The sequence below is a fragment of the Podarcis pityusensis genome (genome assembly GCF_964106645.2).
Source record: "Podarcis pityusensis genome assembly, chromosome: 10".
Lineage (NCBI taxonomy): Eukaryota > Metazoa > Chordata > Lepidosauria > Squamata > Lacertidae > Podarcis > Podarcis pityusensis.
The window spans coordinates 4,256,840-4,281,107 of NC_138035.1; the positions used below are offsets into that span (position 1 = coordinate 4,256,840).

Genomic DNA, 24,268 nt, shown 5'->3' on the forward strand with positions numbered 1-24,268 from the left:
CAAATCCTCCCCCTTACATTAATCTAATTTTCCCTTGTTCTTTTCTTTTACTTGATCTTTTACGGCTGTAATCCCCCTCCGTGTTTTAGGTATTGGTGCTGTTCAAAGCAGGAACGGGGGGCAGCTAAACGACCCCCCCCCCCAAATCCCAGCTCCCCACCCCAGCCTCTGACTAAGGCCAGGACAATGACCGTGGACACAGGCCCCGTCCCTGCACAACAGCCAAGAGGCTCAGAAACGCAGCCGATACAATTGTAGCCAGAAGCGGATTCCAAAATCTGAGGGATCCCTTGGACCAGAAACAAGGAGACCAGCCAGGAAGAGCAGAGCAAAAGAGCAGCCAGTCGGCTTGGTCTTGATTGAAGACTGTCGCCACAGGACTCCCACCTGCCCCCAGGTGGAACAAGATGGAAGCCCCCAACAAAAGAAGACCCCAACTTTTATTAGCTCTGAATCCCCCATGCTACACCCCCAAGACTACATCATGACTACATCATTGACACATCACACAGAGGAGGGGTTCAGGGAGAAGAAGAAGGAGTTTGGATTTGATATCCTGCTTGATCACTACCCGAAGGAGTCTCAAAGCGGCTCACATTCTCCTTTCCCTTCCTCTACCCCAAACAAACACTCTGTGAGGTGAGTGGGGCTGAGAGACCTCAGAGAAGTGTGACTTCTCTGAAGGAGGAGGAGTTGTGGTGGTAACCTGAGGGTCTTGTCACCTGTCCGGTTCCTCCTTTCCCCTCCCCATGATTACATTCCTGAGGACAAAGGGGAGTTCACTGTTTCCTGCCCCCAGAGGGAAGGGCTGGTCACTGTCCTGTGTTTCAGTCCCTACTGAATCCACTTCCATATCCGGTTCCTTTGTGTGTGTGATGCTCTTCTGTCTAGGACCATCAAGGTTGGCATGCCAACTGGGTAGGGCTCACTGCGGACGGACGTGTTGGCTGCCTTGCGTCAAGTCTCCCCCCTTTGATAGTCCTTCCCTCCGGGTGCAAAATAAAAGTCGAACGGTGCAGATCTGATGTACGGCTGATTTTATATGAATTTATAACAGAAGCATTGCATATGTCGTGTGTGAGTGTGAGTGTGTGTGTGTCGTGTTTGTACAAACTGAGTGATTGGGGGGGGGGGTTCCTGCCACACATGAATCCCAATCCCAAAGAATGCACCAATTACCACACAATTGCGCTCATTTCACATGCTAGCAAGGTTATGCTTAAAATTCTACAAGGAAGGCTCAAGCAGTATGTGGACTGAGAACTCCCAGAAGTGTAAACTGGATTTCGAAGGCACAGCGGTACCACAGACCAAATTGCAAACATGCGCTGGATTATGGAGACTACAGAACATCCTTTGACTGTGTTGACCACAGCAAACTATGGCGAGTTCTTAAAGAAATGGGAGTGCCTGACCACCTCATCTGTCTCCTGAGAAATCTCTATGTGGAACAAGAAGGAGGACGGTATATTGTCTTCCTGCTTATTTAACATAAATGCAGAATTCATCATGCGAAAGGCTGGGCTGGATGAATCCTGTAATAAAAAATTTAAGGTCTTTTATCCAAACCAATCCTGCCTCCGCATGATAGAATTGCAAATCTGGCAATGCAAAAACTCATTTCTCCTTTTTATCTGTTAATAACAGGTGTTTAATTCTCGGTTTCTTTCCACTCTATATAAATCTAGATATTTCCCTTTTCCACTCCATAAAACAATTCATTCCTCCTAAAATGGGCATTGTTTGGAATAAAAAAATCATTTTGGGGATGATTCATTGCATGAATCCATGTGCTGGTCGCAGCAGGAGGGGGAGTCTCCCTGGATGCTTCAGCATCCGGCCTCCTCTGGGTCTCCTGGCCCCCTCCTCTCCTCCCTCTGAGCCTGAACTGCTCTCTGCCCCAGACTCTTCCCGCTCACCAAATCCTGTTTCCTCCTCAGCTTGCAACATCTCCCCTTCCGGTCTGCTCCATTTTCTCCTTCTTTCAGCTCATGCAACCACCAGTACCCAGGATCTGAGCCTTCTTCCCTTGTGGGTCCCCAGCTGGTACCTCCCCACCCTCACTAGCCAGTCCATGACAACAACAGCAGCCACAGCACTGTGGTCCTCTGGTAGGAAAACTCCTGAGAAGCATGATTGAAGCAAAACTTCTGGGACCATCTTCCTCAAACCCCAGAATGAGCAGGAGCTCTGGGGTTGCCCCATGGGGTTCATGAGTGAAGGTGGACCCCCCAGGAGACTTTCCTGGTACCTGAAGCCCCTTCTCCCCCCTCTTGAAATTAGGCTTGGGGGGGGGGAATCTCCCATTCAATTTCAGTATTTCAAGTTTTCTTCAGAACGCACAGGGCAGGAGGCAGCGATGAAGTTCTGGTGAAGAAGCAGTGCTTGGAGATCATGTGGTGGTGGTGGGGGGGAGTAACAGAGTTTGGTGCAAAAACCAAAAGTACATTCATCTAAAATTATACTCACCATTGTGAGATGTTGCCTTCATTATTTTATTATTATACAGTTTTACATATAAACACCAGAAATTCACATATACCTCATGCTTTTAGGAATGATTTCCTGCTGAATTCATTGCTCCGGGTGTACTCTGAGAGGAAGACGTCCCACACTCCATACATCTAAATGGGTTCTCCCATGTGAGAGTCCCTAGATGTTCCTTAATCACTCCATTATAAATAAAGCACTTTTTGCAGTCTATTCATTTAAACTGCTTCTCCTGTCCATGAGTCTGTTGATTTTGAATTTCCACTAAGAGTGAACCTCTATCTACTTTCCTGATATTTATATGGTTTGTATTTTATGTGAGTTTGTTGACATAAATCAAGGGTTCCACTCTGATTGAAGCTCCTTCTACAGTCCATACCTTTAAATGGTTTATCCCGTGTGAGTCTGTTGATGTTGTCTAAGGTGTCCATTAACCCTAAAGCTCTTTCCACACTCCATACATTTATATGGTTTCTCCCCTGTGTGAGTCCGTTGATGATTTCTAAGGTCTCCACTCTGACTGAAGCTCTTTCCACACTCCATGCATTTAAATGGTTTCATCCCTGTGTGAGACCGTTGATGTTTTTTAAGGTTTCCATTATCACTAAATCTCTTTCCACAATCGATACATTTATATGGTTTCTCCCCTGTGTGAATCCGTTCATGATTTCTAAGGTTTCCATTATCACTAAAGCTTTTTCCACACTCCATGCATTTAAATGGTTTCTCCCCTGTATGAGTCCGTTGATGATTTCTAAGGTTTCCACTCTGATTGAAGCTCTTTCCACACTCCATGCATTTAAATGGTTTCTCCCCTGTATGAGTCCGTTGATGTGATCTAAGGCTTCCATTCTGACTGAAAACCTTTCCACACTCCATACATTCATATGGTTTCTCCCCTGTGTGAGTCCGTTCATGTGATCTCAGCTTTCCACTATCACTAAAGCTCTTTTCACACTCCATACATTTAAATGGTTTCTCCCCTGTGTGAGTCCGTTGATGTCTTCTTAGGGTTCCACTATCACTAAAGCTCTTTTCACACTCCATACATTTATATGGTTTCTCCCCTGTGTGTGTCCGTTGATGTATATTGAGGTGTCCACTATGACTGAAGTTCTTCCCACACTCCCTGCACGTAAAACGTTTTCTCTCTCTGTGAGTCCGCTGGTGTGTTCTAAGTGTTGCATTGAAAGAGAAGCTCTTTTCGCACTCCATACCTTTAATTGGGTTCTGTCCTTTTTGTGTTCGTTGATGTGAACTATGTGTGCTCATTCAGTGAAGCATATTTCACACATTTTAATGGCTATTCCTAATGAAATGAAAGGTGCCCTGTCCCCTGCAATTCTGTCTTCTCCATCCCCTTTTTCAGAGTGGGCAGAAAGGAAATCCTGTTTGGGTTTCAAGAAAGAGAACAAAGGGAAAGAGAACATATCAACCGCCATTAGCACCTTCTCTTATTGCAACATCTCCTACATTCTCCCATGTCCTCCCCATGTTCCCAATTTTTTAGAAATGAAAATGGTATGATGTCAAATGGTAGTAATGCATCAGGAACCTTTCATAACCCTAAATCATCTTTAATAACACAGCATGATCTTGGAATACCGTTGTCCTCTGAGAATGCCTTTCAAATCAAGTGGTTGCCCCTGTTTCCACCTCTAGTTCTTCATGAATCACCTGCACAGTCCCACTGACCTCAGGAGATCCATATGGACCATTTTGGGAGACCCAGGTCTACATCTCTTCCATGGACTGTGGTCTCAGTCAATCAGAGAACTAGTGACAAGGCTTGGTGCTTGGGGTCAGCTGAATGGGTGCTCAGGGACGCTCCTGTTCTTGGAGATGGACCTCTTGTCTACATGCCTCACATTGCATGGAGAGAGCAGGAGAAGCAGAAGGAAAGCAGCTGGCACATGGGAATCCCAGGCGGAAACACCCACCCCAATGGTTCTTTATAATGATGATGTGCTGCCTGATCCTGTGCTTGTCTTCTGACACAGGACTATCCTAATCTGGCACTGAAAAGCAGGATATTCAAGGCAAGGAGATAACTGTACTTAATAGTAGGTAGCCATATTGGTCTGACACAGTTGAAGTAAAAAAGTAACAAAAATAGTCCAGTAGCACCTTAGGGACCAACTAAGTTTGTTCCAGGTATAAGCTTCTGTGTGCATGCACACTTCTTCATATAGTGATGGGTAGTGGGAGTACACTTCTGAGAAAAAACCCACCACACACTCCCACGATATACAAGGGTCTGGTGACCTCTGTGTCAGTGTATCTGATTAAGTGTGCAACACGGCTACCTACCTGAATCTAAATGTCATGGGGTGTTCGGGATAAGTAGTTCCTTTGGTGGGGGACATGTCCTGCACCTTCTGGGGTCATTTTCCACCCTTGCTCCCCACCCTGCAGTCAGTTCTCACCTGTGGCTTCCAGAAGCTGTCAGCATGCAACAAGGGTTCAAGCAACGGCTTCAACCGGCCGGCTAAACCAGGTGAGGAAAGCTGATGGGTCTCAAATCCTTGGGGGGCTGGGATATTCTGCTGCACCTGAAGTCAAGCCCTGGTGGATGGAGAGAACAACTGTGAATCCCACAGTCCAGAAGGCAGATTCTGCCCGTGCGGAAGAGGAAAGTGAAGGACAGATGGGGCACGTCCAGCTGGAGGCTTGTTATCTAGTCCCAGGGTTACTCTGACATTGAATTATATATAAATTACAGTATTGAAATGCGCCTGCTTACACTTCATATTCTGATATTACTCTACTCTGCTTGTCTGTTTCTTACTTGAGTGCTGTTTTCTTATGCTAAGTCAGGGTTTTACTGTGAGTTACATTTTTGCTATTTTTGGGTCCTGTTATGCATATGTGTCTTCAGTAATAAATTTCTCAGTTGAATTGGGGGGGCCACTAGGTGGCGCATCGGAAGATGGCTGACAATAACATCTCTCCGACCCACACGAGGTAATTTGGAGGCTATGATGGGGGTAAGTAGCCTCCTTACCCCCCCAGGATTGTGGGGGGGGGGCGGCCCTTGCCTGCTGTGCCCTATACCACCCCCGAATTTGTGGGGGTGGGGGCACTAGGCACAAAGCCTTCCTGTGGGATTCCGGCTCTCCTGGACGCCGTCCCTGATTAGCGCTGCTGGTTGCAATGATCTTTAAAAGAAACAATTTGGATGAGATTAATTGCACATGCTTCAAGGAAAAAGGGGAGTAAAGACTGCTGACAGAAGAGATCTCTGATAACAAGACAAGAATAAAATATGAGAAGATACGTCAAGATATGGTTTGACAAATGGGGGAGGGGGGAGAAAACCTGCCTTCCTTTTTTTCATGTGAGTTAACAAGAATCCCCTCCCCTAATGAGTCAGAAATTAAGGACTTAAGCTGTGGATTTAAGGCTGTGTGGAGATAAACTTTCGATCCAAAGCAATGTTTCAAGATGAAGCTGGAAAGCTAAGAGTTTTGGAATGATGCAGTTAAAAATGCCGTCGCCATTTTGGGAGGCATTGTTGGAGCTCTTGGGTCTGGGAGGAGAAAGAGAGAAATAGAGTTGTTTACATATCGTGGATCAACTCCTCGGTGGGACTTAAGAGCGACAAATGCCAAAATTTACAATGGAAAGAGCGATGTTATCTACGAAGGAGATATATGGAAACCACCTGGACTTAGTGGAGGAACGGGAAATCCACACAGGATTATACTTGTTATCGGCTTAAGGAGACCAACAGAAGAGATCGTAAAGGAAAAAGAGAAATTATATGAATAAGATATGATGTGGAAACACCAAGATAAGACTGGATAGAATTATGAACTTTGTTTGGACTGATTGGGACTGATTTGGACATTAACGCAGTAATAAGAAGATGATCTGAATCCCCCTTTGGATCTTGAAGTATGGGTTCCCCCAACAAAATTTTAAAAATTGGCTTTGTAATTTGGAATTTATACGATGTGATTTAATTTGATGTGATTGGCCAGTTAATAAAAATTATTTTTAAAAAATAAAAAAATTTCTCAGTTGAATTCATTTTTTTGCTGCCTCTGAGTGTTTTCTCCTACTCTGCTAACTATACATTGATCATTATGGAGGAGCAAGATGTGCAACCTGAAGCCCTCAACAGCCTCGGCCCTGTGGACCTGAAAGAGCATCTTCACCCCCATCCCTCAGTCCGGACAGGGAGGTCCGCCTCCGAGGGTCTTCTGCTGGTTCCTTTGCTGTTAGAAGTGCAGTTCCAGGGAACCAGGCAGAGGGCCTCCTGCCCCATGGAATGCCCTCCCTTCAGAGGGCAAGGAAGTAGGCAACTATCTGACATTTAGAAGACAGCTGGGTGTCGTTGTGGGTTAAACCATAGAGCCTAGACTTCCTGATCAGAAGGTTGGCGGTTCGAATCCCTGCGATGGGGTGAGCTCCCATTGCTCGGTCCCTGCTCCTGCCAACCTAGCAGTTCGAAAGCACATCAAAGAGCAAGTAGATAAATAGGTACTGCTCCGGCGGGAAGGTAAACAGCGTTTCCGTGCGCTGCTCTGGTTCTTCAGAAGCGGCTTAGTCATGCTGGCCACATGACCCGGAAGCTGTACACCGGCTCCCTCAGCCAATAAAGCGAGATGAGCGCCGCAACCCCAGAGTTGGCCACAACTGGACCTAATGGTCAGGGGTCCCTTTACCTTTACCTATATGTACTGTAAGCTGCCCAGAGCAGCTGGGGGAAGATACTAATACTAGAACTTCTACAGTGGAACCTCAGGTTAGAGACGCTTCAGGTTACAGAGTCTGCTAACCCAGAAATAATATCTTGGGTTAAGAACTTTGCTTCAGGATGAGAACAGAAATTGTGTGGCGGCAGCAGGAGACCCCATTAGCTAAAGTGGTACCACAGGTTAAGAACAGTTTCAGGTTAAGAACGGACCTCCAGAACGAATTCAGTTCTTAACCTGAGGTACCACTGTACTATTATTATTATCTTGTGATTTTTTGTAGTTATTTTGGAATTTCTACTGCAATATTAGCTTACGAAATGTTATGGGTGGAGAAAATCATAGGGTTGCTGTAAACTATAATCCCATTCACATACAGTCTGTAAATCTGGGAAGGTCACACACCTCACCTGTGCTAATACTGGCAGTCTTTGGCCTGTATAGGCACACCTTGTATGTAGAGCCTCCAGCCACAGGCACTGTCTATCATGAAAATGGGTCCTTTGACTGGGAAGATTCATGCAGTCACTGTCATCGGATGCTGATGGGTTTTATCTCAGCTTGTCAGTCACTCTGACATTGGCTACAAAGAGTAAGAGGAACAGAAATGCTTTTGAGGTGCAACTTCTATATCAATCCTGAGAGCCATTCCATGGACTCTGCACCCCTGTTTCTGATGACAGGTGTACATTATCCTCATCCTCAGTGGAAAAGACATTAAAGATGAAAGCCTGAGAGAGAGGAAAAGGTTTCTGGCTGCTTCCTGGGTGGGATTGCGGAAACAAAGAGCTGCTTCTGAGAAGGCCCTCTCCCCTCGTCTCGGGATTTCCTCTCCTCTCCAGGGGACCAGTGCTTGGACTGGGCAGAAGCGCAGGACAGGGGCTTATGGGGTGGGAAGAGGATGGAGATTGCAGGAAATAAGGGGAGGGGGACTGGACCCCCCACTTTCCAGGGATCCCTCTCTGGTCGCCCTGAAAGTGGGGGTCGATTCCTGGGCGGGAGGGATAAGCCAAGCCGCCCCCCCGGAGATTCCCCAAGGAAGCCAGGATGGAGACGTGTCCCCAAAGACTGTTCTTCCCATCTCCCCCCCCCCAGTGCTCCCCTTCCTCCCTCTCTCCCGTGGTTTCCCCTACACTCCGGCGCGACTGGCCCCTCACCCTGCTAGCCCCATCTCTCTATCCTAGGGCCCCCCAACGGAAGTGGGGGAGGGACAGGGGGGTCTCTAGCCCGTCGCCTCCCGCACCCCTTAACCCTTTCTTGGCCCGCTTCTCCGCGCCCCAGGGAGTCCTCGTGGGTGGGTGCTCCATCTCCGCCCCTTCGCAGCACGCGTGCCGGAATCCAGGCCCCACAGAAGGCTCTTGGGGTAGCTGGCGGGGTCTCTGGGTCCTTTTCTCCCCCTCCTACCCCCGCGACCCCTTTACCTCTTTGTCCTCGCTCCCGATTCTCCTTTCCTTTCCTGCAACATCCACGGGGGGGGGGTGTCCTCTGCCTCCTCCCTCCCCTTTCCGAACCTCCCCCCCCAGAGCTACGGGGCAGAGCAGCAATCCGGAGTGGAAGCTCCACTTCCGGGAGAAGGTTGGGAGGGGGCTCACCTCCCCCCACATTCCTGGAGCAGAAGCCGGATTGGAGGAGGAGGAGGAAGGGGTGGGATGTTTGTGGGCGGGATATGGGGTTGTGGGGGCGGGGTGAGAGGAGGATGTGCCGGGAGGGGAGGGAAAGAATTGGGGGGGGGGGAGAACGTTCCGGAGATCCAGCTGCAAAGTGGGTCCCGTCCCGCCTACAAGGTTTGCATTGCAACATCCTCCCCTCCCCCACCCCACGAGCTTAGATCCCTCCGTGTTTTAGGTATTGGTGCTGTTCAAACCAGGAACGGGGGGGCAGCTAAACGACCCCCCCCAAATCCCAGCTCCCCACCCCAGCCTCTAACTCAGGCCAGGACAAGGACCGTGGACACAGGCCCCGTCCCTGCACAACAGCCAAGAGGCTCAGAAAAGCAGCCGATACAATTGTAGCCAGAAGCGGATTCCAAAATCTGAGGGATCCCTTGGACCAGAAACAAGGAGACCAGCCAGGAAGAGCAGAGCAAAAGAGCAGCCAGTCGGCTTGGTCTTGATTGAAGACTGTCGCCACAGGACTCCCACCTGCCCCCAGGTGGAACAAGATGGAAGCCCCCAACAAAAGAAGACCCCAACTTTTATTAGCTCCGAATCCCCCATGCTACACCCCCAAGACTACATCATGACTACATCATTGACACATCACAAAGAGGAGGGGTTGAGGGAGGAGTTGTGGTGGTAACCTGAGTGTCTTGTCGAGAGCCCGTGGGGTGTAGTGGTTAAGAGCCGTAGATTCATAATCTGGGGAATCGGGTTCCCGTCTCCGCTCCTCCACATGCAGTTGCTGGGGTGACCTTGGGGCAGTCACACTTCTCTGAAGTCTCTCAGCCCCACTCACCTTACAGAGTGTTTGTTGTGGTGCAGGAAGGGAAAGGAGAATATTAGCTGAATGAATGCTTCGGTCTCTGGCTGCGCTCCTTTTGTTCCGCAGGGACCTGCAGACTCAGTCAGACGAGCTAGGTGGCAGAGCAGCCTCACACCTAGATTTTCCGTAACAATGTCTTATATAGATAATAAATGTTCATAAATGTACCAACCAAGCACATCCATAGATATGTCAACCACATGTCTGGAGCAGCACAGGAAGACCGTCCTGAAACCATTTAGACTCCCAAACTGACCAAATGTTTTCTCTGCAAGGAGGGAGGGGGTGAGGGAACCTTCCCATTGTCTCAGGAATTGGGAAATCACCATCTCAAAGGAATGGCCAGACTACCAGGAAAGGGAATCAGATAAGGCATTATCAGAGAACCTGCCAGACAGGGAAAACAACAACATTCAATTTTTGGTTGTAGACCGCATTTTCTGTGATGTAGGTATGATTTTTGTAGTAGGTGGTCTTGGGTTACGCCCCTTCTGTGATGAATGCAGGGGTGGTCTGGAGCTCCAGGTCAGGGAATTTAAAATGTCTATATAAGGGCTGGCACGCCTTGGTTGGGGGTCCTCCTCAGGGGAGCACCCTGTTGCAACAGATCAATAAAGATCAGGCTTACTAGCTGCTTTGCTTCTCAATAGTCTCTGGTTAGTGTCTGTTGTTTTCTCTTACCGATGGAGAACCTACAAGGGACTCTATAAAGGGCTCTTGTGTCCCCCATAAGGGAAGAAGGGCAGCTTTTGTTTACAACAGATGGCACCCCAGATGGGACCTTCGGTTGGCCGGATTCTGGGGACAAGGAAGGACTGGTGATCCAGCGCGCACCAGGCCATTTGCCAGGAGGAGCCACCAGTCCTCTAGTGACCCCAGGGTCTGGAATGAACTGGAGTTCCAGCAGGGCTAACCAGAGGAAGCAACGCTTGATCAGGCCGGCCACAAATTTATTTATTTTTTAAAATAATCCTTATTGATTTAAATTACACACATATACAAAGAATTTGGAATCTCATACTGCATCTCCCCTTCCGGTCTGCTCCCCTTTCCCCCTCTTTCTGCTCATCCCACCACCAGTCGCTGGACTCTGAGCCTTCTTCCCTTGTTGGTCCCCCAGCTGGTGCCTCCCCCCACCAGCCAGTCCATGACAACAGCAGCAGCCACAGCACTGTGGTCCTCTGGTAGGAAAACTCCCGAGTAGCATGATTGAAGCAAAACTTCTGGGACTATGGAAAAATACACTCTTTCCCAAACCCCGGAATGAGCAGGAGCTCTGGGGTTGCCCCATGGGGTTCATGAGTGAAGATGCCCCCCCAGGAGATTTCCCTGGTCCCTGCAGCCCCTCCTCCCCCCTCTTGAAATTAGGCTTGGGGGAAATCTCCCATTCAATTTCAGTATTTCAAGTCTTCTTCAGAACGCGCAGGGCAGGAGGCAGTTCTGGTGAAGAAGCAGTGCTTGGAGATCATGCGGTGGGGGGGGGCGACAGAGTTTGGTGCAAAAACCAAAGGTACTTTCATCTCAAATTATACTCATGATTGTGAGATGTTGCCTTCATTATTTCATTATTATACAGTTTTACATCTAAACACCAGACCTTCACATATACCTCATGCTTTTAGGAATGATTTCCTGCTGAATTCATTGCTCAGGGTGTACTCTGAGAGGAAGACGTCCCACACTCCATACATCTAAATGGGTTCTCCCATGTGAGAGTCCCTAGATGTTCCTTAATCACTCCATTATAAATAAAGCACTTTTTGCAGTCTATTCATTTAAACTGCTTCTCCTGTCCATGAGTCTGTTGATTTTGAATTTCCACTAAGAGTGAACCTCTATCTACTTTCCTGATATTTATATGGTTTGTCTTTTGTGTGAGGTTGACGACATAAATCAAGGATTCCACTCTGACATGAAGCTCCTTCTACAATCCATACCTTTAAATGGTTTCTCCCGTGTGTCTGCTGATGTTTGCTAAGATTTCCACTCTGAGTGAAGCATTTAGTATTTACTCCATACTTTTAAATGGTTTCTTCCGTGTGAGTCCGTTGATGTGTTCTAAGTTTTCCATTATCACTAAAGCTCTTTCCGCACTCCATACATTTAAATTGTTTTTTACCGATGTGAGCATGTTGATGTCTTCTAAGGTTTCCACTATCACTAAAGCGCTTTCCACACTCCATACATTTAAATGGTTTCTCCTCTGTGTGAATCCATTGATGTCTGCTAAGGCTTCCACTATCACTAAAGCGCTTTCCACACTCCATACATTTAAATGGTTTCTCCTCTGTGTGAATCCATTGATGTCTTCTAAGACTTCCACTGTGACTGAAGCACTTTCCACACTCCATACATTGAAATGGTTTCTCCCCTGTGTGAGTCTGTTGATGTCTGCTAAGGCTTCCACTATCACTAAAGCTCTTTTCACACTCCATACATTGAAATGGTTTCTCCCCTGTGTGAGTACGTTGATGTCTTCTCAGGTGTCCACTCTGACTGTAGACGTTTCCACACTTTATACATTTAAATGGTTTCTCCTCTGTGTGAGTCCATTGATGTCTTCTAAGGTTTCCATTATCACTAAAGCTCTTTCCACACTCGATACATTTATAAAGTTTCTCCCCTGTGTGTGCCCGTTGATGTCTTCCAAGGTTTCCACTATTACTAAATTTCTTTCCACACTCCATACATTCATATGGTTTCCCCCCTGTGTGAGTCCGTTTGTGCAATGTAAGGTTTCCACTCTGACTGAAGTTCTTCCCATACTCTCTGTGTGAGTTTTCTCTCTGTGTGAGTCCACTGGTGTGTTCTAAGTTTTGCATTGAAAGAGAAGCTCTTTCCGCACTCCTTACCTTTAAGTGGGTTCTTTCCTTTTTCTGTTCGTTGATGTGAACTATGTGTGCTCATTCAGTGAAGCATATTCCACATTTCACACATTTTAATGGCTATTCCTAATGAAATGAAAGGTGCCCTGTCCCCTGCAATTCTGTCTTCTTCATCCCCTTTTTCAGAGTGGGCAGAAAGGAAATCCTGTTTGGGTTTCAAGAAAGAGAACAAAGGGAAAGAGAACACATCAACCGCCATTAGCACCTTCTCTTATTTCAACATCTCCTACATTCTCCCATGTCCTACCCATGTTCCCAATTTTTAGGAAATGAAAATCCTATGATGTCAAATGATCGTAATGCATCAGCAACCATTCATAATCCTCAATCATCTTTAATAACACAGTATGATCTTGGAATACTGTTGTCCTCTGAGACTGCCTTTCAAATCAAGTGGTTGCCCCTGTTTCCACCTCTAGATCTTCATGAATCACCTGCACAGTCTCACTGACCTCAGGAGGTCCATATGGAGTATTTTGGGAGACCCAGGCCTTCATTTCTTCCAGGGACTGTGGTCTGGGTCAGTCAGAGAACTAGTGACAAGGCTTGGTGCTTGGGGTCAGCTGAATGGGTGCTCAGGGAAGCTCCCGTTCTTGGAGATGGACCTCTGTCTACGTGCCTCACATTGCATGGATAGAGCAGAGAAGCAGAAGGAAAGCAGCTGGCCCGTGGGAATCCCAGGCGGAAGCACTCACCCCAATGGTTCTTTATAATGATGATGTGCTGCCTGATCCTGTGCTTGTCTTCTGACAGAGGACTATCCTAATCTGGCACTGAAAAGCAGGATATTCAAGGCAAGGAGATAACTGTACTTAGTGGTAGGTAGCCATATTGGTCTGACACAGTTGAAGTAAAAAATTAACAAAAATAGTCCAGTAGCACCTTAGGGTCTTGGGAGAAAAAAAACAAACAAACCTAGACAGCATCTTAAAAAGTAGAGACATCACCTTGGCAACAAAGGTCCGTATAGTTCAAGCTATGGTTTTCCCAGTCGTGATGTATGGAAGTGAGAGCTTTACCATAAAAAAGGCTGATCGTCAAAGAATGGATGCTTTTGAATTCTGGTGCTGGATGAGATTCTTGAGAGTCCCATGGACTGCAAGAAGATCCAACGTATCCATTCTTCAGGAAATCAGCCCTGACTGCTCACTGGAAGGACAGATCCTGAAGCTGAGACTCCGATACTTTGGCCACCTCATGAGAAGAGAAGACTCCCTGGAAAAGACCCTGATGTTGGCAAGGATGGAGGGCCAAAGGAGAAGGGGACGACAGAGGACAAGATGGTGGGATAGTGTTCTTGAAGCGACCAGCATGAGTTTGACCAAACTGTGGGAGGCAGTGGAAGACAGTAGTGCTTGGCGTGCTCTGGTCCAGGGGGTCACAAAGAGTCGGACACGACTAAACGAATAAACAACAACAACAGCAGCAGCACCTTAGGGACCAACTAAGTTTGTTCTAGGTATAAGCTTTCGTGTGCATGCACACTTCTTCATATAGTGAAGGGTAGTGTGAGATGGTAGTAGGAGTACCTTTCTGAGAAAAACCCCAACCCACCCTCCCACGTTATACAAGGGTCTGGTGATATCTGTGTCAGTGTATCTGAAGAAGTGTGCATACACACCAAAGCTTATACCTAGAACAAAATTAGCTGGTCCCTAAGGTGCTACTGGACTATTTTTTAATTTTTTATTTCAAGTGCGTCAGACCAATACGGCTACCTACCTGAATCTAGATGTCATGGGGTGTTGGGGAGCAGTAGTTCCTTTGGTGGGGGACATGTCCTACACCTTCTGGGGTCATTTTTCCACCCTTGGTCCCCACCCTGCACTCAACTCTCACCTGTGGCTTCCAGAAGCTGTCAGCATGCAACAGGGGTTCAAGCAACGGCTTCAACCGGCCGGCTAAACCAGGTGAGGATAGCTGATGGGTCTCAAATCCTTGGGGGGGGGGGGGCTGGGGAATTCTGCTGCACCTGAAGTCAAGCCCTGGTGGATGGAGAGGAGGAGAACAACCGTGAATCCCACAGTCCAGAAGGCAGATTCTGCCCGTGCGGAAGAGGAAAGTGAAGGGCAGCTGGGGCACATCCACCTGGACGCTTTTTATCTAGTCCCAGGGTTACTCTGACACTGAATTATATATAAATTACAGTATTGAAATGCGCCTGCTCCCACTTCATATTCTGATATTACTCTACAGTGGTGCTTCGCAAGACGAAATTAATCCGTTCCGCGAGTCTCTTCGTCTTGCGGTTTTTTCGTCTTGCGAAGCACGGCTATTAGCGGCTTAGTGGCTTTAAGAAAAAGTAAACAAACTCGGAAGACGTTTCGTCTTGCGAAGCAAGCCCATAGGGAAGTTCGTCTTGCGGAACGACTCAAAAAACGCGAAACTCTTTTGTCTTGCGCGTTTTTCGTCTTGCGAGGCATTCGTCTTGCGAGGTACCACTGTACTCTGCTTGTCTGTTTCTTACTTGAGTGCTGTTTTGGAATGCTAAGTCAGGGTTTTACTGTGAGTTACATTTTTGCTATTTTTGAATCCTGTTATGCCTTTCAGTCTTCGGCTGCGCAAAGAGGGAGAACTGCGCAGCGCCCCTTCAGCGAGGCGCCTGTCCTGGCTTCTGCCTTAGCCTCTTCATCCTGCTGCCCTTGGCGCTGTTATCCCAGAAGCCAGAACAGCCACACATTATCCCAGAAGCCAGATTCCTCTTGCTGTTCTGGCTCCTGGGATTCAATTTTTTTTTTCTTCTTGGATTCCTCCCCCCAAAACTAGGTGTGTCTTAAAGAGCGAAAAATGCGGTAGGTACCGCTCCAGCGGGAAGGTAAACGGCGTTTCCGTGCGCTGCTCTGGTTTGCCAGAAGCGGCTTAGTCATGCTGGCCACATTACCCGGAAGCTGTACTCCGGCTTCCTCGGCCATTAAAGTGAGATGAGCGCCGCAACCCCAGAGTCGGCCACAACTGGACCTAATGGTCAGGGGTCCCTTTACCGTTACCTATATGTACTGTAAGCTGCCCAGAACGGCTGGGGGAAAATACTAATACTATAACGTCTAGAGTGGTACCTCGGGTTACAGGCGCTTCAGGTTACAGACTCTGCTAACCCAGAAATTGTACCTTTTGTTAAGAACTTTGCTTCAGGATGAGGACAGAAATCGTGCTCCGGCAGCGTGGTGGCCCCATTAGCTAAAGTGGTGCTTCAGGTTAAGAACAGTTTCAGGTTAAGAACGGACCTCCAGAAAGAATTCAGTTCTTAACCTGAGGTACCACTGTACTATTATTATTATCGTGTGATTTTTTTGTAGTCATTTTGGAATTCATACTGCAATATCAGCTCACGAAATGTTATGGGTGGAGAAAATCACAGGGTTGCCATACATTATAATCCCACTCACAAACTCTCATTCACATACAGTCTGTAAATTTGGGAATGACACACACCTCACCTGTGCTAATACTGGCAGTCTTTGGTCTGTATAGGCACACCTTGTATATAGAGCCTCCAGCCACAGGCACTGTCTATCATGAAAATGGGTCCTTTGACTGGGAAGATTCATGCAGTCACTGTCATCAGATGCTGATGGGTTGTATCTCAGCTTGTCAGTCACTCTGACATTGCCTACAAAGAATAGGGGGAACAGAAATGCTTTTGAGGTGCAACTTCTGTATCAATCCTGAGAGCCATTCCATGGACTCTGCACCCCTGTTTCTGATGACAGGTGTACATTATCCTAATCCTCAGTGGAAAAGACAATAAAGATGGAAGCCTGAGAGAGAGGAAAAGGTTTCTGGCTGCTTCCTGGGTGGGATTGCGGAAACCAAGAGCTGCTTCTGAGAAGGCCCCTCCTCTCCCCTCTTCCTCTGGGGATTTCCTCTCCTCTCCAGGGGACCAATGGTTGGACTGGGCAGAAGTGCTGCATCCGGACAGGGCAGGGACTTATGGGGTGGGAAGAGGATGGTGATTGCAGGAAAGAAGGGTGAGGGGACAGGACCCCCCACTTTCCAGGGATCCCTCTCTGGTCGCCTTGAAGGGGGGGCATTCCTGGGCTTGAGGGAGAAGCCAAGACGGCCCCTTCGAAGATTGCCCAAGGAAGCCATGATTGAGACGCCCCCCAAAAAAACTGGTCTTCCTATCTCCCCCCCCCCCAGTGCTCCTCTTCCCTTCCCCCTCCCTCTCTCCCGCAGTTTCCCCTGCACACTAGCGCGACTGACACCTCGCCCTGCGCGCCCCATCTCTCCATCCTAGGGCCCCCCCCCCCGAACAGGAGGAAGGGAGGGACTGGGGGGTCTCTATCCAGGCGTCTCTTGCGCCCCTTAACCCTTTCATGGGACGCGCGGAGCCTGGGAAACGGGGCGAGGGGTCCGCCCTGCGAGGAAAGCTCCCTTCGCAGCACGCGCGCAGGGATCTAGGCCCCACGAAAGGCGATTTGGGGAGCTGGCCGGGTCTCTGGGTCCTCGTCTCCTCCCGCCTCCTCCTCCCGCCTCCTCCCCCCGCCCTTGCTCCCCCATCCCTGAGTCTCCCCTTCACCCAGAGCCCCCTTGGCTCACCCCTCGCCAGGCGCAACCCATCTCTCCGTCCCTATTGCCCCCCAAGAAGAGCAAGGGGGGACAGGGGGGGTCTCTATCCTGGCTTCTCTCCGCGCCCCAGGGATGCCTGCGCGGGGGAAACGGGGCCAGGGAGTCCTCGTGGGTGGGCGCCCCATCTCCGCCCCTTCGTAGCACGCGTGCCGGGATCCAGGCCCCACGGAAGGCGCTTGGGGGAGCTGGAGGGGTCTCTGGGTCCTCTTCTCCCCTCTCCCCCCCCCCGCGAGCCCTTTACCTCTTTCTCCTAGCTCCCGATTCTCCTTTCCTGCAACATCCACGGGGGGGGGGTTCCCCTGCCTCCTCCCTCCCCTTTCCGAAAGCGCCCCCCCTAGAGCTACGGGGCAGAGCAGCAATCCGGAGTGGAAGCTCCACTTCCGGGAGAAGCAGGCAGGGTGGGAGGGGGCTCACCCCCCCCCAACATTCCCGGAACAGAAGCCGGATTGGAGGAGGAGGAGGAAGAGGTGGGATGTTTGGGGGCGGGATCTGGGGTTGTGGGGGCGGGGTGAGAGGAGGATGTGCCGGGAGGGGAGGGAAAGAATTGAGGGGGGGGGAGAGGAAGGTTTCCCCCCTCCCCTCTTCCTTCTGGATCAGGAGAGCGGGGGAGGGGCTGATCCCGGAGATCCAGCTGCAAAGTGGGTCCCGTCCCTCCTATAAGGTTTGCATTGCAACATCCACCCCTCCCCCACCCCACGAGCTTAGATCCCTCCGTGTTTTAGGTCTTGGCGCTGTTCAAACCAGGAACGGGGGGCAGCTAAACGACCCCCCCCCAATCCCAGCTCCCCACCCCAGCCTCTGACTAAGGCCAGGACAATGACCGTGGACACTGTAGCAGGAACCCCACCCCCCCCCCCAATCATTCAGTTTCTACAAACTTCACACACACGGACACTCACACACTACATACACAACGCTTCTGTCATAAATTCATAGAAAAATGAACCATACATCGGATTTGCACTGTTCCACTTTTATTTTACTCCATGAAGGAAGGACTACAAAATGGGGAAGGTTTGATACTGTTACCGGTGTTAACGGAAAAATCTGAGGGCTCCCTTGGACAAAAAGTAAAGACACCAACCAGAGTAAATTGAAGCAAATCAGCAGCCTGTAGGCTTGGTCTTTATTGAAGAAAGACTGTCGCGACAGGGTGCTCCCCTCACTTGCAGGTGAGAGGAAAGACCCAGAAAGATGGTGTGCAAGACCTTATAAAAACTTTTGAAATTCCCATCCTCCAGGTCAAGCCCACCCCCAGAAATATCATGCATACATTACAGAAGGGGTTGACATCATGCATACATTACAGAAAGGAGGGGTTGAGGGAGGAGTTGTGGTGGTAACCTGAGTGTCCTGGAGTGTCTTCCAGGAGACAAAGGGGAGTTTGCAGTTTCCTGCCCCCAGAGGGAAGATCTGATTATTGTCCTTTATTCCAGTCCGTGCTGAATCCACTATCATATGCAAGTTCTTTGTCATTTTGATTGTCTTCTGTCTGGGATTATAAAGGCTGACATAGCAACTGGGCAGGGCTCCTGTGGATGTGCTGGTATGCTGAAGGGATTATGGCTGACCAGAACCAAGCCACCCCCCTTTGATAGTCCTTGTCACATGGAGTAAAATAAAATGGAACAGTGCAAATCCGATGTATGGTTGATTTTCTATGAATTTATAACAGAAATGGGGCGTATGTAGTGTGTGTGTGTGTGAAGTTTGTGCAAACAGAATGATTGGGGTGGGGGGTTCCTGCTACAGTTCCCCCCTTCGGAGATAAGATTGCAAAGGTGGCTACTTTGCAATCCTTTTCTCCGCACAATTTAAGGTGGTAAATATTAACCTGCTATTCTCCGTCCCCGATGCGTGTGTCCATGTGAACCTGAAAGGGACTTGGATATCATGCTTCTTTAAGGATATTTGCATAGAAATAACAGTGCACATAGTTAGACATAGGATATCACGTAAAATTAATATTTTGTTGCTCAGTTACTTGTGGTATTCTAGCACCTTGGAAGAAATATTTTCAATAGTGGTCTATGCTTTACATTTAGCAGGAAGGTCCACTAATGACTGAAAAGTGCAGTTTGCTTCCCCCCCGCCCGCCATTTTTGTGTTCTCAGGTGTCAAGGTAGCTCTTCTGTGGTCTCACATCAGCATGGTGTCGCAGTAGTGGCAATCCCTGGTGAATCCACTTAGGGCTTTCATATTTACTATGTTGCCTGGCACCCACCACAGCTGGCACAGGTTTTGGACACGTCCTGAGAGAAATGTCTTCACCTTGGCCATTCCATGGGATTATTTTTTATTATTATTATTATAGGCTCTGGTCTTGCAGTCATGGGAAGTTGCTCACTTGCACTTTAAGGACCAAAAAGCTAATTGCAGCCTGGATACACTTGCCCAATTCAAACTGAGTCCAATTTGAATTTATGTGCCCATGGTTCTCAACCTTTCAAACCAGTCTGTTAAAGGAAAACCGTTCTTAAAAGGGCACTTTGTCCAAATAAGTCAATTTAACTCTATAAGGGATCATTCCTGCTAAACCAAAGCATGTGCACCTTCATGTATCTTATCAGCATCTCTTTGGTAAAGCGAGTTTTAGCACATTTTTTAAAATGGGTAGGGAAGTTGGCAGAGTGCCAGGTGGAACAACGAAATGTGGTTATAAATTTATCTAATTCTAAACATTGGACTACATAATAGCCTGACCTGTTAAAAGCATAAAATGTATGAGAATCCTCCACTGGGGTGTAAGGAATAAGACATTAAACATAAAACAGTGAAACAAAAAAAAAATGCCCCCCTTTGTGGAAATCACACTGTCAGACACATTTCAACATTCTTACATAATAACACTTAATACAAAACAAACTAATTAAATATCAGTTGCATATCTTGACACAATTGTGACTTTTACGCATGTATCTTTTGAATCCTGGAGCACAGAGGCTTGAGTTTCAAAAGTGAGAAAATGTCCTTGTAATTCAACTCCTCCTCCCTTTGTCAGCCCCACTCCCCCATCAGTCTATATCCTTTGAAAGAGATAGCTGTGGCCACTTGGAAAACTTTGGTGTCTGTTGTTGCAGGTCTTGTGGTGGCGAAGCTTTTCATTGGATCTGTAGTAACACATCTGTAGAAGTGATATCCTGTAAGGGACAGGGTTTTGGGGGCTTGAAAGACAGTGTTAGAAAAGGGAGGGGGCAAAGGGCAAAAAGGATGTCCTTCGGTTTCCGTTGGAAGCTGCAAATAATAAAAATCTTAGCGGATTAAGCATTTCATTCATTCCAATATTATTATCACATTTTCATATAATTACTGTTATTATCTGCCAAGTTCGTTTGGTTTCCTTCACTTTGGAGAGAAAGAGAACTGTAAAAAATACAAGGTTAAAATAATAATGAAACACACACACTGACTTATGAGGAACGAAAATAAATAAATGCTAAGACACACAATTTTAAGAAATCTGAAGTAACAATGAAAATAAAAGAGTGTTTCTTGATGTGACAACATCGGCTAGAATGTTAGCAAAATACTGGAAAATGACTTAATACCAAGGGAAAAAAATGAATGGCAGTTTAAAGTTGTTCAAGTACCTTGCACTAGCCAAAATGACAGAATTAATAAGAGATGCTCAGGCCAAAGGTAAACAAGTACCATTCCACAAACAATGTTTGGTTGTGCTTCGATTAACTTCATAGACATCATGGAGAAACGGATTAAATAAATGAAAACAGATTATTTGTAACTTTAAAAAGTGTCAAAGCCACAAAGAGATGGAAGTCACTAATATAACAGGGATTCAGACTTGTTTCACAGAACAGAAAGAAAGTTGCTGTGGGAGGGGGGAAAAAGGGACAAACACTTTGTTATCGGGGTTCACATATCCTGTTAAAAGGGAAAATTATTTCATGTGAAAAGCCTGTCAGGAAATGCTGTTCCTAAAATTCCCATTGAGGGGGGGAATGCTTTGATATTTACCTGTGAAAAGAATTTGGCATGTTAAGATTTGGAACCTGGAAAGCTCCTGACTTTTGATGGGCTAGTTTTTTTAACCCTTTTGTCTTACGTAGCCCCTGGAGCAAAGACACATTAAGGATGATTTCCCTCAATGGTTCCAAGTTTTTACATAAGGAAATTTGGATAAGTTTCTCTCTGCAGTTCTCGAAGAAAACCTCTCCCCCCTTACAGTTCCCCCCTTCCTCTCTCTCTCTCTCTCTCTCTCTCTCTCTTTCTCTCTTTAGCTGATCTAGCCTCTGTGCATGTGCAGAGTGATTGTGTCTCAGTAAACCTTTTATACTATTGAAAATGTTGCATCCTTTGGCTAAATTACGATTTGAATAAGGGAAGGGAAGGGTAAGGAGTAGATTTTGAAAATAGGGTTTGATTTTAAACAAAAAAGAGAAACTCAGCAATTTAAGTATTCACCAAAACTAGCAATTTCAGCCCAAGCAAAAGAGACTGCTTCCTTTATGTACAGGAAAGGGCTAATATCCCTCTGGCCATTCGCGGAACAATGCCACGCCCTTATATATGGGGGAAATGGCTTTTTTCAACATTCTCAGTCATTTCAACCTTACCATTTGCAGACAATTTTTTTTTTTTCTGCCCTTTATTTACAGGATGGATGGTCAAGGCTAATGCTACTTGACTATATGAATTTTATGTGCTTAAACTTTGAATAGACTTTTAAGTTTGATTTTTTTTTTTTTTAATAGTAGACAAAATGATAAATAGTGTAATCACTCAAATGCTTGATATTACCAGTTGTGCTTCAAAAACATCATGGCTTTCACCTCTCTCCTCTTAAAACCAAAGAGCAAAGCTAGGCTGAATTTCAACTCATCACCTCACTAGAATTTAAGAATTACCCTCCAATGCTTGTAGACACATGGCCTTCCACACAGCCACAAATTGGGAGAGTTGAAAGGGACCCTGGGGTCATCTAGTCCAACCCTCCAAAATATAGGGTTCACAGCAAGATTTCGCAGCAAGATTTGTACTATCAAAGAGACATACAAATTTAAGTACAGATTTACAACTGGGAAAGGAAACATCTATGCTCCTATCATGTACTAAGGAAGAGGAAGATCTCGAGATAGTTTGAGTGAGTTTGCTTCCTTAGACTAACGAATGCAAGTTCCTATAGAAATATTTAAAGGAAGACTGAAGTGAACAGATTTGTTTTCCCCCCCTTAACTTGCAGAGGAATAGTAAGCCTAATTTAGATTATTATTATTAATATTATTATTATTATTATTTTAATAACTGCACATTGGAAAGTGAGATGCAGGGTGACTTTAGGAAAGATTGCCCCCTCCCCTCTTTGCAGTTTCCTTTAAAGGAAGCTTACTTGGGAGTAAATTTACCTGGCACAGAAGTAAGAAGGGGAAGAAAACTGAAAGAGGCAGAATGAAACAAGGGGGGCATTTTCTAACAAAAGAGGCCAGGAAGTCTTATAGAGACTGATATCAGGAGCCTTACAATAACTCTTCTGTCCAACCAAATCAAAGTAAAAAACTGGACTCACATATTTTTCTTAGAATGAACACCATACTTTCATAGGCATATGCTTAATGAAATACATACACTGCATTTTAGCTTGGGAGAGCAGTTGGCTCAACTAGGCCTTTGCAGCAGAAACATTAGGTTAACTTCACCTTCCAAAATAGACTGGAACAAAGGTGTACTCACAAACTCAAAAGTTACAACAAAACATCATTTACCATTAGACTTAAAATCACCCTCCTCACTTAAATTGGAGGAAGGAGGTGGGGTAATCCCCCTTTCAGAACACAAGTAGCACGTATACAGGATTTTACCACTTGGGAGGAAAACTCTCTTTTAGAGCCTCTCTCAAATAACAAACATTTGCACACTCCATTCTCCATTTTGTTTTGTTTAAGATTGATAAGTTGCAACATGGCTTCCTTAGATTTAAAATTTTGAAGCAAGCTTGCAATTTAAAACTATGTGCATTTAAGAACAGTCTGTGGATGCCGAGGCCAATGTAAATACAAACCCTTGAAATATTTCTAAATCTTTGAGTACATCTCTTATTCATTTTTATTTTTTATTTTTTAAGAGAAACTAAGATCTCTAATGCGTGGGCTCTCAGGCTGGGCTGTTATTATATCTACTGCCTTCTGAGCACCATTAAGTTTACAGTTTCATGTTCCAGCTCTAGGCTACAGTTTAACAAGACAAACTTGACCATTTTTTCCCCTTTATTTTATTTCTATTTTTCTCTAATTGGAGATGACAAGCTGGAGGGGCATATTAGAATCCTCTCTGGGGCAAAAAGGCTTCATGGAAGCTTTGTTGCCAGGAGGAGTCCAGCTAGGGTGTTTAGTGAGCTCCCATTCTCTCATATGTTATTATTGGGCTTTTTTTCGTTAACGAAGTACGCTAAAGACAGAAAGAGTGGAAACACACACAAGGGAGGAGGGGCAATGGGAAAGAAAGGGGGGACAGAAAAAAAATATCCTTTCAGTGTTTGGAATCCCTTTGACTAACACAACTCTCACCTATCTTCAAGCTACAAACTCATTTCAAGAAATCTTATACATGAACTCAAACTTCAGCCACGGGACACCTCGGCCCGAGAAACTTCAACCACGGGACACCTGGCCCAAAAACCTTTACCACGGGACACCTGGCCCGAAAACTTTTTACCACGGGACACCTGGCCCGAAAACTTCAACCACCCCTTCTACCCTCCACAACAGCCTCCTGCCTAGCCTTTTGGACTAAGTTCGGAACTCCCTACTGGACGCTTGCGTAATGCAATGCCAGATCAGGGTCCGAGAAAATGAAGGTTTGGAAAGGAAACAAACGACCTTGCGTTCTCACATACCCGGGTCATCCCTAACAAAGGTCACCAGGCAGGAGGGGCAGCTTCATTTGCATAGTTAGGGTAGGTGGAGAGTAAGAGAATACTTGAAAGACTCCTCTGGACGACTCCGAGAGAGGAATGTCAGAGAAAAACAGTAAAAGAGCCACGCTTTCCCGGACTCAATTCCAAGACGGAAAACGGGGGAGAAAAGGGATAGAGAGATTAAGACATTCCTGGATGACCCCGAGGGGGAACGTCAGAAAACAGCAATAGTACCCCAATTTTCACGGTCACCTTCCGCGTAAGGAATTGGG

The 24,268-nt window shown here is 46.8% G+C and overlaps 2 protein-coding genes across 3 annotated transcripts in view; both read right to left on the minus strand.

The window, feature by feature from the left end:
* LOC308486304 (uncharacterized protein) overlaps positions 1 to 24,268 on the minus strand; it is a 174,763-nt gene that overhangs the window by 113,110 nt on the left and 37,385 nt on the right. Inside the window, exon 2 of the mRNA XM_081023022.1 lies at positions 7,601 to 7,773. The gene's annotated coding sequence lies outside the window, so the exon portion shown is untranslated. The remainder of the gene's footprint in view (positions 1 to 7,600; positions 7,774 to 24,268) is intronic.
* LOC308486407 (uncharacterized protein) lies at positions 1,794 to 13,651 on the minus strand. 2 transcript variants are annotated; one of them, XM_081023238.1, is made up of 2 exons: positions 13,504 to 13,651; positions 1,794 to 3,878 (listed from the first exon to the last, which is right to left on the minus strand). In XM_081023238.1, the coding sequence occupies exon 2, from the start codon at positions 3,760 to 3,762 to the stop codon at positions 2,881 to 2,883; it is 882 nt and encodes a 293-aa protein (XP_080879364.1). In that variant the 5' UTR covers positions 3,763 to 3,878; positions 13,504 to 13,651; the 3' UTR covers positions 1,794 to 2,880. The 2 variants fall into 2 exon arrangements, with proteins under 2 accessions (XP_080879364.1, XP_080879365.1); XM_081023239.1 differs by lacking the exon at positions 13,504 to 13,651 and adding an exon at positions 4,801 to 4,816.